Raw genomic sequence first — 12510 nt, 5'->3', positions numbered from 1 at the left:
TTGCTAATAATGTATCGATACAGGGACAGCAGAAATCGATATTTTGTTACAAAAAGGTTTTTGTGCTCTGACTTCAGAGCATGTTGATCCTTTTTCTGAGCAACAATCCTGACATTCCTTCACTGTCCAAATGTGTTTAACTTTTTTTATGGCAGCAATAAACATGACAGTTTACTTATTTTAATTTAAGACATGTTTTATTTTAATTAAGTTTAAAACTTTTTTATTTAATGTAAAATTATATTTTGTTTTAATTTACTTTCAAATTCTTCAGTTGCTGAAGGGGCTGCATAGTTTTCATAAACTGCATAGTTCAGAATAGCTATAATTGTACCAGATGGTTGATTCAGTTAAGTTGGACTAGACTGTAATACAAACCGTTCAGTTTGTCAACAATAAAACTGAAATGAGAGAAAGACTGAGTGTGAGACTTTGATATTAGATAAAATGAATATTGATAAAGTTTACCTTTATGTACAGAATCTGAATATCGCAAAATATTTTAAAAAATTGCAATAATATCGTATCGTGCGTTAAGTATTGTGATAATATCGTATCGTGGGATGTATGGTGATTCCCACCTCTAATATTTTGCTGCTACTCTTTGTACCAATCAATAAAACACATCACACAACTAAACCCCTCAGATCTCGCACTCATGATGTCATGAGGTTGTGACAGTCGTGCACAGTTTCCAATCTTGTCCCATTCTTGTTTTTTCAGTTCTTGAAAACAACTTTGGCATTCTCGTGTATTTAACACAAACCTGTTTTTTGCAGAATGTAGCAAAAAGTAATAAAAAAAAATATTAGAAATATAACAAATTAAATAAAAAAAAGAGGAACATGAATTTAATGAGCAGAAAAAAGCACTCACAGCAGGACCGGTCTCTCCACTGCGACCACGGGGTCCAGGGGGTCCAATGGGTCCAGGCAGACCATTTGAACCGTCTTTTCCAGCAGGGCCAACGGGTCCAGGTGGTCCCTGCAGAGACAGTTTGAGACGTTAAGGTCTGAAGATGAAGCATTTAAAGAAGCTAATGGTTTTTCAAAGTGACTGCCACTTTTTATTACAGTTGAGTATTTGTACTCACACGTTGTCCAGCAGGTCCAGCAGGTCCAGTAGCACCCTGGTCTCCAGCTTGACCCTAAAGTAGAAGAAATACAGTAAATCCCTGAAGCATGATGACAAGAAAACTGCACTACAGCAAAGGCACGAACTAGCTGAAATGACTGAGCTGGTGTACAACAAAGTTCAGGAGGCAGACGTATGTTTACAGGCAGAGAGTGATGCTTACTGGAGGTCCGGGGAGACCCTGCAGACCAGTGAAGCCTCGGTGTCCCTTCTGTCCTCTTTCACCAGATTCTCCTGCCTCGCCTTTGTCACCGCGGGGTCCTTGGGGCCCCTGAGAACAAAGTGTGGTAATTTCAAGAGTTAATTTAAGCCTTGTGGCTAAACCGATTTTCTTTTGTTTATTCAGGCCGGAAATTATTCAAGACTTGGCATGCAGCTTTGTTTCTCTTCAGAAAGAAACATACAGAACACAGTTCAAACATTTATATGTGGATGGTGTTTTCGATAGTTTTCCCAACTTGTCCTCTCGTTATAATCTCCCTATTACCCATTTGTTTCGCTATTTTCAAATTCGAAATTTTGTTGCCAAGTGTTTCCCAAACTTCCCCTCTTTACCTCCAGAACAGCAGTGGGAAACTACGTTATCATTTATTCCTCATCACAGAGGAACCATTTCGAAACTCTATGATGCTATTCTGTCTTTTAGTAACCACTCTAATGTTAAGCTTAAGTGTACGTGGGAAGGAGAACTAGGAATTCAAATACATGAGGAGTCTTGGGAACAGGCTATAGCGAGGGTACGATCTTCCACCTCCTGTGCTCGTCTTGGACTTATTCAATTTAAGGTCATACACAGGGTGCATTTCTCTAAGTCTAGACTTTCTGAATTGTATCCAGAAGTGGAAAATAAATGTGATAAATGCCATGGTTCTCCTTGTCACCTTAGCCACATGTTTTTTCTCTGTCCTGATCTACAAGGTTTCTGGACGGGGTATTTTGGTATTATGTCAACTGTTCTTGGGGTAACTCTTCATCCTTGTCCTCTGATTGCTGTATTTGGGATTCCTGTTCGCTCACTTACACTTGATTCCACACAAAAGGATATTATAGCCTTCACATCCCTATTAGCCAGACGTCTAATATTGTTGCATTGGAAGTCTGTTAAGTATCCTACTGTTTCCCGGTGGCTTAAAGATGTCATGTTTTTTTTAAAACTTGAAAAAATTAAATATACGTTGAGAGGTTGCACAGCCAAATTTTTTCACAAGTGGCAACCCTTTATCTCTTATTTTGCTAGTCTAGAGGTATTGCCTGTTTAAATGTACTTCTGCTACTGTTATATTCCTCTAATATGTTTGATGGTTGTGTTGATTCAATTCAATTCAATTCAATTTTATTTATATAGCACCAAATCACAACAAATATCGCCTCAAGGCGCCCATCTGTGTGGGACGGGGGGGGGAGGGGTCTTTCTTTTAGAATGCGTTGGGTTTTTTTTTCTTTCATATATATATAAGTTTATTTACTTAGAAAAATGAAGAAAGGTTGATTGTATTTCGGTAACTGCAAGTACTGTTGTTTTCTTTTTTCAATAAAAATATTTTCAAAAAAAAAGAAAGAAACATACAGGCATTCCTCGGGCACCAGCAGGTCCTGAAGATCCAGCAGGTCCTTGTGGACCCTGAAGCACAAAAGAAACAAAAGGAATTATGGACCATACGAACACAGTGTTCATATTTTTGAAATGACGATTATTCTAACTTTTAATAATCTGCTAGTAGAAATTTCATTAATAATTACAGTAAGTTTCATTTTCAAGATTTAGCAATTTGTCTTCACTCTGTGCTTGTCATTGTGTGCCGGCTGTGTACCTCCTCGTTCAACAATATGTTTGTATACCAGTCAAATATGTCTGCGTTTAGGAAGCAAACTGTGATAAAATAGTCTAAAATTGTTAACAGTACACTGACTGAATGTTATGTAAATGAGAAAAGCAAGCACAGAGTTTAATTTCCCTCTTAGACCACAGGTCACTCAGGGATAAAACACTTGAGACACACTCCTCAGCACTCGCTATCAGACAATATGCTAATTTCCAGCGGAGAAAAATCCACCTTATATAAATCTCATAAGGCCAAACAAACTTTGCTCTTCAGCTGCAGCTTTTCTAGGAACATCCTATTTTAATTTAGCTTGTCTTGGAGGTAATACTCACAGGCTCTCCTCTGTCTCCCTGTTTGCCAGTCGGACCAACTGGGCCGGAAGCACCGGGAGCGCCCGGAGCACCAGCAGCACCAGCAGGACCAGTATTACCACGCTCACCCTGCAGAGGGAGAGCACAACAGTCAGGGATTTACATGTAACGTAACATAACTCAATTACTGCTATCTACCTAAGCACAAGGTTTGATAAAAGATGTTAGAACCAGACCGTAAAAATAAAAGTTTAATGCACATATACTGTATAAATACATTTTTATAAAACTGTGCACTCAGAATAAAGCTCGTCCAAAATGTGCAGATACCTCTACAATGAATCATTTGTCGCAGCAGACGAAGAAAACATTGAGTGAATATGATTGTGTTTTAAAAACTATTGCATGTGATTGTATATTACAGGAGGCTGAATCTAAAGCATCTCATCAGGCTTCTTGCTGCAGTTTTGCTTTGCTTCACGCTGCTGCTGTTGTGCAGTGTTACGTCACTATCGTGCAATACTGATTTGAACGTTTCCAAAATATCAATAAGGGTATTAAAAATGAATAAGACCCAGACTTGCTTCTCACCTTATTTCCAGGAGAACCATCTCTACCGGGAGGTCCATCAGATCCAGGGGTGCCCTGTCAGATAATGGAACCAAATCAAATGTTAACAGTTGTCCCCTTAACTGCATACAGATCAGCTGCATAATAAACCTGCTCCAATGAGGTGCAACATTAATGTGGTGTAAACACAATGCAAATGTAAACATGACACAACGGCGGTGCATAGTGACGGACTTCACCTGTCGGAGGAAAACAGCTGAGAGCCCTAATGTTGCAGACGTGAATCTAATTCACACATGCTGCATGCTAGCTATTCCCTGACCTCTCTGCCAGGCTCTCCAGCAGGTCCAGTCAGTCCAGGTGGTCCAACAGGTCCAGGGGGTCCACGGTCTCCAGGACCACCAGAAGCTCCTTGCTTTCCAGGCTCACCCTGAGGACAAATGAGAAGACTTTTAACTGACTTCATTCAGTTGTTACCGTTATTATTATTTATTTAGTTGGATTATTACGCTACATAGAATATAACATGTTTGATGAATGCTGTCATTTTAGGTTAAAAGCTTAGCTGATGCTGTAAAATTAGGAAAACAAATCTTGTGGATTTAGAAATAATGTCATATTTAATTTGAATATGATTCTGGTCTGTAGTCATTGTCCTTTTTGTTGACCAATCACAGCTTTGTGAATGATCAGAGAGGATTAACTGAGCTTAAAGTTCCTCCTAGGCCACCTTAAAAGCCTGTCATGATGGTCATTATATATAACTGGGATAAAAAGGTACATTTTTGTACATAGTATGCTTGTGGATATTCCTACAAATCAAAATGTATAAATCATTCATAAATATTATCCTCAGTTTTAAAAAAAAAAGTAACTGAATCCACAGTTCGACTTCACTTCTGCTACTAAAATCATTTTCTTGCTTGAAACATTCCTGGGTGACTTTCCTGGCATCACTGCTGTTTTCTTGGCATCCCTTTCATGCGTACGGATGAATAATTGATGGTGAGGACATGCCCACTGAGATGTTGTAAGTAGGGGACAAGCTCATGTCACGCATCTAATAGTGTGAGACGCAAGAAGGGGAGGCTTCTTGTCACATGTCATCTTGTGCATCAGATAGACTCACATGGAGAGCAGCCCGAGCTCATGTGAGATTCGATTTGACTGTGACCCAATTAGGGCAGCAGAATGACAGTGGAGCCTGTCTGAAGGCTTTGCACATTCACTCGTACTAAGTGACAAAACAGTAGGCACTCTGCTCTTAAGGCGTCTTCCTGAATATTTATTTTACCACCCTGTTTCTGAAAAAGTTGGGAGGCTGTGCGAAATTGTTAAGCGCAGTGCAAGGATTTTGAAATGTTTTGCAGGTATGAATGCAATGCACAAAAACAGAATGGAAAGTAGAGATTTGTAGTTACATTTGTTTACATTTTTGTTTTTAAATGGACAGATATTAAGTTGCTTCCAGCAAAGATATGGAAACACCTCAATCTGAGTAACTACAGACACACAAGTGGAAGAAATCCAAACAAGAAAAACACTTCAAATCTATGAGCTCCAACTTTACTGGATTAGAGTTTAAAACCCCCCAAAACACTGATTTTCTTTTCTTAAGTTGTTTTCTTGATCAATCAATTGATGTCAAAATGTCAAAATCCAAAAAAAAGGAGAAAATCAATAAAAAAATCAACAGGTAAGAAAACAACCTTCGTTCTCTAGTTTATCTGAAGCATGGAAAATTTATTGTATTACATTATCACAAATATTTATATCACAAATGATTTTGCTTATGTCTCATGACTAATACATGAGCTGATATTGTAATTTTATTTCAGCTCTATTACTGTGAATTAAATGTCTACATAACATTTCATAACAAAATAGATAACAAACATTTTCAATTTGTAACGTTTGACTCTTGGAAATTATGAGGATCATATTTTAGGATTTATTCTGACATAGTCAGACTAAATAATGTGTCGTTTTATTAAACTAAATAACTGACAAGTTGAATTTTATGAGTGGGTGAGTGGGTATATTACTTACAGAAGGTCCAGGCAGACCGGGGAAACCTCTCTCGCCACGCTGTCCAGGGAGACCGACAATACCGCGCTGACCAGCCAATCCCTGAGGACCTGAAGGACCAGGCGGGCCCTGAGAGGAGAAAAGTGGCAGAGCGGTGGTTATATAGATTTTTACTATTATTATTATTATTTTGGGTGGGTATGGATTAATTTAACAACTATCAACAAACAATTTTGATCATAGGTATCAACAACCAAGAAAAATCAAGAGATTTTACAGTTTATAAATTTAACTTCTAGTTAAAACAAATCTGAAAATCTAAACCTGATCAATAAAAAAAACATCACCCAAACTAGAAAGTGCACAAATACTAAAACGAGTGAATACATGGATATAAAATTACAAACTAAACAATGTAATATAATATAAATAGGTTCAAGCACCTTTCATTCTGGTGTCCCATAGACTCTAATATAGCTGCGTTTAGGAATAAATAATTTTAGCCACCGGTATAACAGGATGTCACACAGAAAGGTGACTGTGTGTCTTCAAAGAATTGTTTAAGAGAAAGAAAAATATATGATTGATAGTTAAGTAAGAGGACTGATGGGGCTCTAATTTCTATCCTTTTAATGTGAAGTTACAGTGAGAAGCCTTTCTTGGAAAACAGCTAATAAAACACTCAAAGTGATCCATCAATCACCAGCCACTTTATAAGGCACGCCTGTTCCTCTGATTGTTAGCGCAAATCTAATCATCCAATTATGTGGCAGCAAATCGGCTTTAGGCAGGCAGACGTTTAAAGAAGATCTGCTGGAGTTCAAACTGAGAGTCAGAATGGGGAAGAAAGGGGATTTAACTCTTTTCCTCTTGAATGCGCAGTAGGGGTAATAACCCTTGTATATTTCAGGCCTGCTGATGGAGAAACAGAAGACCACGCTGGGTGCTGTTCCCATCAGAACAGGAAACTTAAGATTCACACAGGCTCACCTAACTGGTCAGTGGAAAGCTGGAAAGACGTCATCTAATGAGTGTCTTCAGAACTAGGTTCAGGATAAAAACATGCATGCATAAAAGTTGAGCATTGTTTAAATGCCACAGCCTGCATGTGTTTTGTTGCTGATCATGTCTTTATGCCCCTTTATGACCACAGTGAACAGAAGGATGATGAAACATGTCACAAACTCAAACTGGTGTCTTGAACATGAGAATAAATTCACTATTCTCTGATGGCATCCACAATAGAGCAGCTTTGATTTGGGCTTTTTATAAACAAAAGGGGGGGGGGTTGTTTCTAATTAAGTGGCAGGTGAGTGTGCACAGTTCATTTAACACATACAGACATGCAAAAAAAGAAAAAAGCCCGGAGGTTATGCAGGCGCTATTTCTTGCAGGTTTTGTGATGTGTGATGACTTGTTGAGGCATCACTTTTGTTTGCTGACAAACGCTCAGTACAGTTCAATGCAATGCAAAGCAAAGATGTGTTTGTGTCCTATGATTTATCTCTTCTGTCATTTGCTACACGTGGGATTTTATTTGCAACTACACTTTTCAGTGTCAGTCTCTCCATCACCTCTCCTCATCGCCACAGCTCACTCTTTCACATGTCCTCTCCCTGCAAACATGTCCACTATAAACAACTCACTCCAACTGAGCAGCCAGTCCAGCTGACAAAGACTTTGATGTGCTGATAATCTATAGGACGGACGGAGTCTCGGCACAGCAGCTATCTTGATGTTTGGGTAAGCCATCGTGTGTGATATGTATAGTATGGTATGTCATTGTCTTGACAGGACTTGTCACGTGTCTGTAACGGGCGCGTGCAGGCAGCTCTGGGGTAGGCAAAGTAAAAGCCTGGGCTCCTGTCATCAGTCTGTCACTGGCCTGTGCTGCCCTGTGCTGTCAGATGTCTCGGTCTGCTATTACAGCCAGTGATGGACACTGACAGCTCTGTGCAGTAATGGAGAGTGTTTCCATTACTGATAAAATTGGCTCTTTGGGCTGACAGAGCCACACGAACGCCGACAGACGTGCAGAAAACAAACACATCTGATCACTTTCTACTCCCCAGAGTAGCTCTAACGACCGCCTAAATATGGTCCACTGAAGAGGTTTCAAGTATTACAAAGTAAAAAGGAGTTGCAGGTGATGCCAGCCAGTGTCTTGAGTGTTTTATGATGGAATCTGATTGTAGAATGAGAAACTCACAGGTGGACCATCCTCTCCAGCGTCTCCCTTCTCTCCGGGAGTTCCAGCGGGACCACGCAGCCCAGCATCACCCTGTCTGCCTGGAGGTCCACCATCTCCCCTCACGCCTTTGGGTCCATCTTTACCGGAAGGACCAGCAGGACCAGGAGGTCCAGGATTACCCTGACAAGTGTGAGGAGGAGGAGGACACATAAATATGAATCATTACTGAAACATATGAGTATTTTTTGTTATTTTAACTATCCAGTGATGATATGTACAGCTCTATATGACTTCAAATAACACACAGACTGTGTATTAGTACCCTTACAGGGTTAGCCTGTTTTCTCACAATATGTTTCTTTGCAGCATGTCTGCAGAAAATAAACATCTAAGCAAACACCTACAGACACACTGTGGTGAAGTGTGGAGGTGTTGAAACAGCAAAGGTAAGCACTTTATAGGTGCAAATTACAAGGTTTCCTATGACAAAGAAGTCAGGCGGCGTTAAAAACACATCCCTGTTTCACAACAGTTTCTCTTGCTTATAAAACACAAATTAAACCAACTGTTCTTTTTTCTCATACCTGTGATAGATGTAGTTTTATTTGTATCTTTTTATATAAACTACAATCAGACAAAAATAGCTTTTTCTGAATTTATATCAACTACAGTTATACACCAGCAAATATAATTACGATTTATGTTTTCTGGCTCGGTTTGGGAACCCAGTAAACCAATTCACAATTGCTCTTTTCAAAGGATGGCATGGATGCCCCATCAAAGGTCAATAGATGGTTGATGATTTTGAAAATATAGCTTTTGCAGACTTATTCAAAGCCATTTAAACATCAACAGGAGTTTGTGGAGCTATGGGGAGATTCACCACCATCTTTAAAATGCTGAATAGGGAATCACACGATAATCAACAGCTTACAGAAAACACTTTATTTTTGCTTTTCCTTTAACTTTTCATTTCAATTCAATTCAATTTTATTTATATAGCACCAAATCACAACAAAAGTCGCCTCAAGGCGCTTCATAGATACAGAGAAAAACCCAACAATCATATGACCCCCTATGAGCAGCACTTTGGCGACAGTGGGAAGGAAAAACTCCCTTTTAACAGGAAGAAACCTCCAGCAGAACCAGGCTCAGGGAGGGGCGGGGCCATCTGCTGTGATTGGTTGGGGTCGCAGCAGATGGCCAACATTTGCTCTGATCATAATCTTAGTTTTGGTATCACCACTACACGTGTAAAGCTGCACATGGAGTCGGTTTGATGGAGGGTTTCGTTATCAGGACGATGAACTTACATTGGGGCCAGGGGGTCCAACTCGGCCGGCGGCTCCAGGGAAACCAGTGGCACCCTAACAGAGATGGACGCATTTAGACAGAGTCACAAATAAAATCCTAAAATAATGCTTCCTGCACATGTTATTATGAGACAAGAGTAAAATAACTTAAAAGTGAGACTCTTTGGTACAGATAAAAGTCACTTACAGAAGGTCCCTGAGCACCACGAGCACCTTTAGGTCCAGAAACACCCGTGGGACCCTGAAATGAACATATTCTGTGTTACACTCTGACATTTGTTGTATTTTATAGTAGCTTGTTTCTGTCAGCTAGTTTCTTATTCTCCCTTATGTAGCACAATCACCAACGGTTGCTGTCACTTTGTAAACTCCACCATGCATGTTTAAAAGAGAGAGAGAGGTAGAAATGAATGTTTTGCTGATTTGTGCATACATAACAGTTTCTCTTCTTGTAGGAAAAACTGTCACTCGGTGCCTGTCGTACTGTTACATAAAGCTTTTGATTAATAAGAAAAACTGGGATACAAACATCCAGTGTTTTTGTGCAAGCCCTCATTATTTTGGGTTTAGAAAACATATTTATAGTGAGATAATACATGTAGTGACACTTACAGCGGGTCCAGGGGCTCCGGATGGTCCTTGGGGTCCAGGAGCACCAGCATCTCCCTTCTGTCCAGATTCTCCCTGCTCTCCCTTGATTCCAGGCTGACCGTCAGCGCCCTGAAAGCAAAAGACAGAAACAGCTGTTGATATACATCAAAGGGAAAAAAGTGAAAGGACTATATCTTAATAATCAAATACTTTCAGAGGTCTTTCACCCTAAAAGAATTGTTTGAAGGCTCATTTTACACATGGAGTTCTGTTTACCTGCTAACACTGCATGTAACCTGTAACCATTATCATACATTAAATGGTTTGTTAAATTATTGGTTAACAGATCTAACTAAAAAATATAAGATCTAAGATAAGATGACATATCATCACTTGTCTTTTGTGTCGCTGCAATACCAAACTGCTCGAGTGCCCCATTTATGATGGAGAAGTACATCAAATTATGCACAAATCTCTGTTTTTAAATCCCAATCAAGTCAGGCCATTGAGTTTATGACTCTCTTCTACAAGTGCAGCATTTAGCCTCGCTGTGCCCACAGCGTCTGTGTTACATACACTTTAAAGTGGACCTATTATATTTTTTCTTTCACAGCTCTCAGTTTAAAACATGACCAAAGGTTCAAATGTTGCAGTCAGTGAATAGTAATGTCCAAAAGCTCAGGCCTTAATCTGCTCTAAATACTCAATTTCATGCATTTTTTTTCTCTTTTGAAGATGTGGGTCATGTAGGCCAACACGTTCTCACTCCCAAAGCGTAACATTTTACGCTAGGTGACAAATCGTCAACATATTACGTTTTTGGCTACCCACCACGTTCCTAAATGACGACCTCGTAAAAATGAGGAAATATGAGAACCGTATGGACTCAATCTACACATGTTCGCTCTTTTTCTTCAAATCACTTAGAAACACGCTATTTAACATCATTAAAGTCCTGGTTAAGGTCACGAATAAGGTTATGGTTAGGGCTAGGGATAATGTTAGGTTTAGGGCTGGAATACAGGGCTGGAACGTCTATTACCGCGGGAGCGTCATTGCACTGGATTTCGCCCATAACCCGCCGCGTACCATAAGAACGCCGAAGGTCTCCTTTTGCGTTCCTCAGGAACGCCCCGGGACGTGACAAAACGTCGGCATGTTACACCTCGGGAGTGAGAACGGGCTCTGTAGGCATGTAGCTCTGTGTGGAACTACATAAGCCCCACCTGCATTTCAAATCTTCTGTCTTACTGGGACAGCCAATTAGAAGAAAGCTAGCTTAAAGGAAGGAGAGCTGTGGCTTTAGACCAGCGGTCCTCAACCTTTTTTGCACCATGGACCGGTTTATATTTTCACAGACCAGCCTTTAAGGTGTTGCGTATAAATACAACAAAGTAAAACAGTACCGGTACCAAAAAAAGGAAGATTTATTCATAATACACGTGAAAAGACCCAGAGAAACCGAGGTGATGTTGTCCTCGGGTCAAAAATGGTCCCTGGGTGAATGGCAAACAAGTATATGGGAATCCTGAGGGCAACACAAGGGTTTTAACGATAAAAACGATACAAAAAATGATGCTTAAAACCGATAAAAACCCTGAAAACTGTACATTTCACACCCGAGCATGAACTCTCACGATCCGCTACCAAACAAGTCACGGACCAGTACCGGTCTGTGGCCCGGGGGTTGGGAACCGCTGTTTTAGACAGAAGATCAACTGAACTTGAGCTGCATTGAGAAAGGATAGAATAACAGCTGCTCTAGGAGAGTCCAAGAATAAAAATACAGATAATATATATAATATATAATTACACAACAATTTCAAAACCTTTAATTGCAGCTCCTAATGTACTGTGATAACATGTTACAGTCGGTGTGCTCTGAAACAAATTTAGATACCTTGTAATGTTATTCATCCTGACAGAAAATCAATAATTAATCATTGTGTAAGGTAGAGAAAAAACAACCTGTCTAGAGATAAATTGTGCTGCCACAAATATATTGATGAAACCCATTTGGAGGGATGCAGCTTATTAAAAAACATCTATTTCATGTCCATCGTGAGTCTTTGGCAATAACTAAACGGATGTTTGACAAAAAGACACTAATTTCCCTCCACAGATATTACACCGAGGAAACGAGACGTGTCAAGATAAAGAAAATAATAATTCACCGAGGCCTAAAACTGACGTAAAGGCAGTTAGACGTCCAAGTGTTTCTAGATATGAGCGGTAGAAAAGCCCCGCCATGTAGATGCAGTTATTTTTTACTTGCAGTTAAATAAGCAAGTTGAATCACTTTAAAGTAAAATTATACTTCTATTAATTTGCTAGCAAGTCGAAACATAAATCACTCAGGAGTCTGCAGTAAGATTAGTTCATAGTGATGGCTTTCTACTTACTGGGGGTCCAGCAAAGCCAGCAGGTCCAGGAGGTCCAGTCTCACCCCTGTCACCCTGAAAGATGAAGACACAGAGGCATTAAAAACTCAGGGGTTAGGCCAACTGAGAGAAATGGCTGATCTGTTGACACCAATGTTTTAAAAATAG

At 39.8% G+C, this 12510-nt stretch overlaps 1 protein-coding gene across 3 annotated transcripts in view; it reads right to left on the bottom strand.

The window, feature by feature from the left end:
- The window catches only part of col2a1b (collagen, type II, alpha 1b), a 55256-nt gene that overhangs the window by 5207 nt on the left and 37539 nt on the right, over positions 1-12510 (bottom strand). For all 3 annotated transcript variants that reach the window (XM_085161123.1, XM_085161122.1, XM_085161124.1), the window contains 13 exons: positions 12364-12417; positions 9983-10090; positions 9558-9611; positions 9371-9424; positions 8076-8237; positions 5888-5995; positions 4161-4268; positions 3860-3913; positions 3290-3397; positions 2702-2755; positions 1298-1405; positions 1094-1147; positions 877-984 (listed from right to left, as the gene is read on the bottom strand). In XM_085161123.1, the coding sequence (XP_085017249.1) occupies positions 877-984; positions 1094-1147; positions 1298-1405; positions 2702-2755; positions 3290-3397; positions 3860-3913; positions 4161-4268; positions 5888-5995; positions 8076-8237; positions 9371-9424; positions 9558-9611; positions 9983-10090; positions 12364-12417 (1134 nt within the window). The remainder of the gene's footprint in view (positions 1-876; positions 985-1093; positions 1148-1297; positions 1406-2701; positions 2756-3289; positions 3398-3859; positions 3914-4160; positions 4269-5887; positions 5996-8075; positions 8238-9370; positions 9425-9557; positions 9612-9982; positions 10091-12363; positions 12418-12510) is intronic.

This window comes from Neolamprologus multifasciatus, chromosome 5, assembly GCF_963576455.1.
Source record: "Neolamprologus multifasciatus chromosome 5, fNeoMul1.2, whole genome shotgun sequence".
NCBI classification, from domain to species: domain Eukaryota; kingdom Metazoa; phylum Chordata; class Actinopteri; order Cichliformes; family Cichlidae; genus Neolamprologus; species Neolamprologus multifasciatus.
This window is presented reverse-complemented; position numbering and strand designations above follow the sequence as displayed.